Raw genomic sequence first — 2,500 nt, 5'->3', positions numbered from 1 at the left:
GGTGTGTTTGGACGTGTTTTAGGTGTGTTTTGGGTGTGTTTGGCTGTGTTTAAATGTGTTCAGATGTGTTTGGGGTGCGTTTAAGTGTGTTTGGGTGTGTTTGGGGTGTGTTAGTTTTGGTTAGGGTGTGTTGCGTATCACTAGAACCATAAAAACACCCTTAAAAATCTTTACAACTTCAACTAGAGCCTTTGGAGTGTAGAAATGGTGTTAATCTGTCATTAGAACCTTAAAAACACCCTTAAAAACCCTTACAATTTCAACTAGAGCCGTTTAAAAGAGTCTTTCTCCTGTTAATAATGCAGAAATCTTGTTAATCTGTCACTAGAACCTTAAAAACACCCTTAAAAACGCTTAAAACTTCAACTAGAGCCTTTTAATAGTAGAAATGGTGTTAATCTGTCAGTGGAACCTTTAAAACACCCTTAAAAACCCGCGCCACAGTAGTAGAGGTTGGAATAAATGGGTTTGACTATCATTGCTTCCATTAATATGTTCACTTGTGTTGGGAGGTAGTTGTCAGTAAGAGCGGAGCCTCAAAGAGTGTGTGTTTGTGTGTTGGGGGTGTGTTGGGTGTGTTCTGGGTGTTGATGAAGTTGACAGTGGGTTATACAAGTGCTAATAGGAGATGCTAAGCAGGTGTGTGAGGTGTGTTGGTATTCACACACACACACACACGTACACGCATACACGCACACACATACATACACACACACACATGGTAATATAGTCACATACACACAGGTGGGTTGGTAAGAGACGGACGCTGACACACGCACGCACGCACACACACACACACGCACGCACACACACGCCCGGTAGCTCAGTGGTTAGAGCGCTGGCTTCACAAGCCAGAGGACCGGGGTTGGATTCCCCGGCCGGGTGGAGATATTTGGGTGTGTCTCCTTTCACGTGTAGCCCCTGTTCACTGTTCACTGTTCAGTGTTCACTGTTCAGTGTTCAGTGTTCAGTGTTCACTGTTCACTGTTCACTGTTCAGTGTTCAGTGTTCAGTGTTCACTGTTCAGTGTTCAGTGTTCAGTGTTCAGTGTTCAGTGTTCACTGTTCACTGTTCACTGTTCAGTGTTCAGTGTTCAGTGTTCAGTGTTCAGTGTTGAGTGTTGAGTGTTGAGGTAGCAGTGAGTAGGTAGGGGATGTAAATGGAGGAGTTGTGAGGTTGTTGTCCCGGTGTGTGGTGTGTGCCTGGTCTCAGGCCTAGCCCAAGATCGGAAATAATGAGCTCTCACCTCGCTCCGTAGGGTGACGTCTGGCTGTCTCCTCACACACTGCACATGATCAAACACTGAAACACACACACACACACACACACACACACACACACACACACACCACTCGCTCCGTAATGGGAAAGGTTGGCTGGGTTACCAGTAGACCCCCGTGGTGAATTACACACACACACACACACACACACACACACACACACACACACACACACACGGTAGCTCAGTGGTTAGAGCGGTGGCTTCACAAGCCAGAAGACCGGGGTTGGATTCCCCGGCCGGGTGGAGATATTTGGGCCATCTTGTTCTCCAAGTTCAGAATCTGAACACACGCACGCAAAAGAGAGAGAGAGAGAGAGAGAGAGAGAGAGAGAGAGAGAGAGAGAGAGAGATCATTATCTTGAACATTTTGAAGGAGAGAGAAGAAAAAAACAGCTTAATATACTCATTTGACGTGTAGCCCCTGTTCACTGTTCAGTGTTCAGTGTTCAGTGTTCAGTGTTCACTGTTCACTGTTCACTGTTCACTGTTCACTGTTCAGTGTTCACTGTTCACTGTTCAGTGTTCAGTGTTCAGTGTTGAGTGTTCACTGTTCAGTGTTCAGTGTTCACTGTTCAGTGTTCAGTGTTCAGTGTTCACTGTTCAGTGTTCAGTGTTCAGTGTTGAGTGTTGAGTGTTGAGGTAGCAGTGAGTAGGTAGGGGATGTAAATGGAGGAGTTGTGAGGTTGTTGTCCCGGTGTGTGGTGTGTGCCTGGTCTCAGGCCTAGCCCAAGATCGGAAATAATGAGCTCTGACCTCGCTCCGTAGGGTGACGTCTGGCTGTCTCGTCACACACTGCACATGATCAAACACTGAATTACACACACACACACACACACACACACACACACACACACACACACACACTTACCCTCCTCACAGTTCCTAAATCCTTATGCACGCGAATGACGTGTTTTTTGAGTGCAGACGCCATCTTCTTCTCGAAGTTGAGAATCTGAACACACGCACGCAAAAGAGAGAGAGAGAGAGAGAGAGAGAGAGAGAGAGAGAGAGAGAGAGAGAGAGAGACATCATTATCTTGAACATTTTGAAGGAGAGAGGAGAAAAAAACAACTTAATATACTCATTAAGCTAACTCTAATAGAGATAACAATAAAGATAGATCAAGATAGAGATATTTCTATTGATTTATTTACATATCTAACTGTCTGATATATTGGTAAACTTGAGAGACAGAGAGAGAGAGAGAGAGAGAGAGAG

General features: G+C 45.3%; 1 protein-coding gene across 1 annotated transcript in view; it reads right to left on the bottom strand.

Annotated features, from left to right (window-relative positions):
- The window catches only part of LOC123501752 (open rectifier potassium channel protein 1-like), a 14,473-nt gene that overhangs the window by 1,762 nt on the left and 10,211 nt on the right, over positions 1-2,500 (bottom strand). The window contains exon 6 of the mRNA XM_045250778.1: positions 2,151-2,234. Within this exon, the coding sequence (XP_045106713.1) occupies positions 2,173-2,234 (62 nt within the window). The 3' untranslated portion in view covers positions 2,151-2,172. The remainder of the gene's footprint in view (positions 1-2,150; positions 2,235-2,500) is intronic.

This window comes from Portunus trituberculatus, chromosome 2 (assembly GCF_017591435.1).
Source record: "Portunus trituberculatus isolate SZX2019 chromosome 2, ASM1759143v1, whole genome shotgun sequence".
NCBI classification, from domain to species: domain Eukaryota; kingdom Metazoa; phylum Arthropoda; class Malacostraca; order Decapoda; family Portunidae; genus Portunus; species Portunus trituberculatus.
This window is presented reverse-complemented; position numbering and strand designations above follow the sequence as displayed.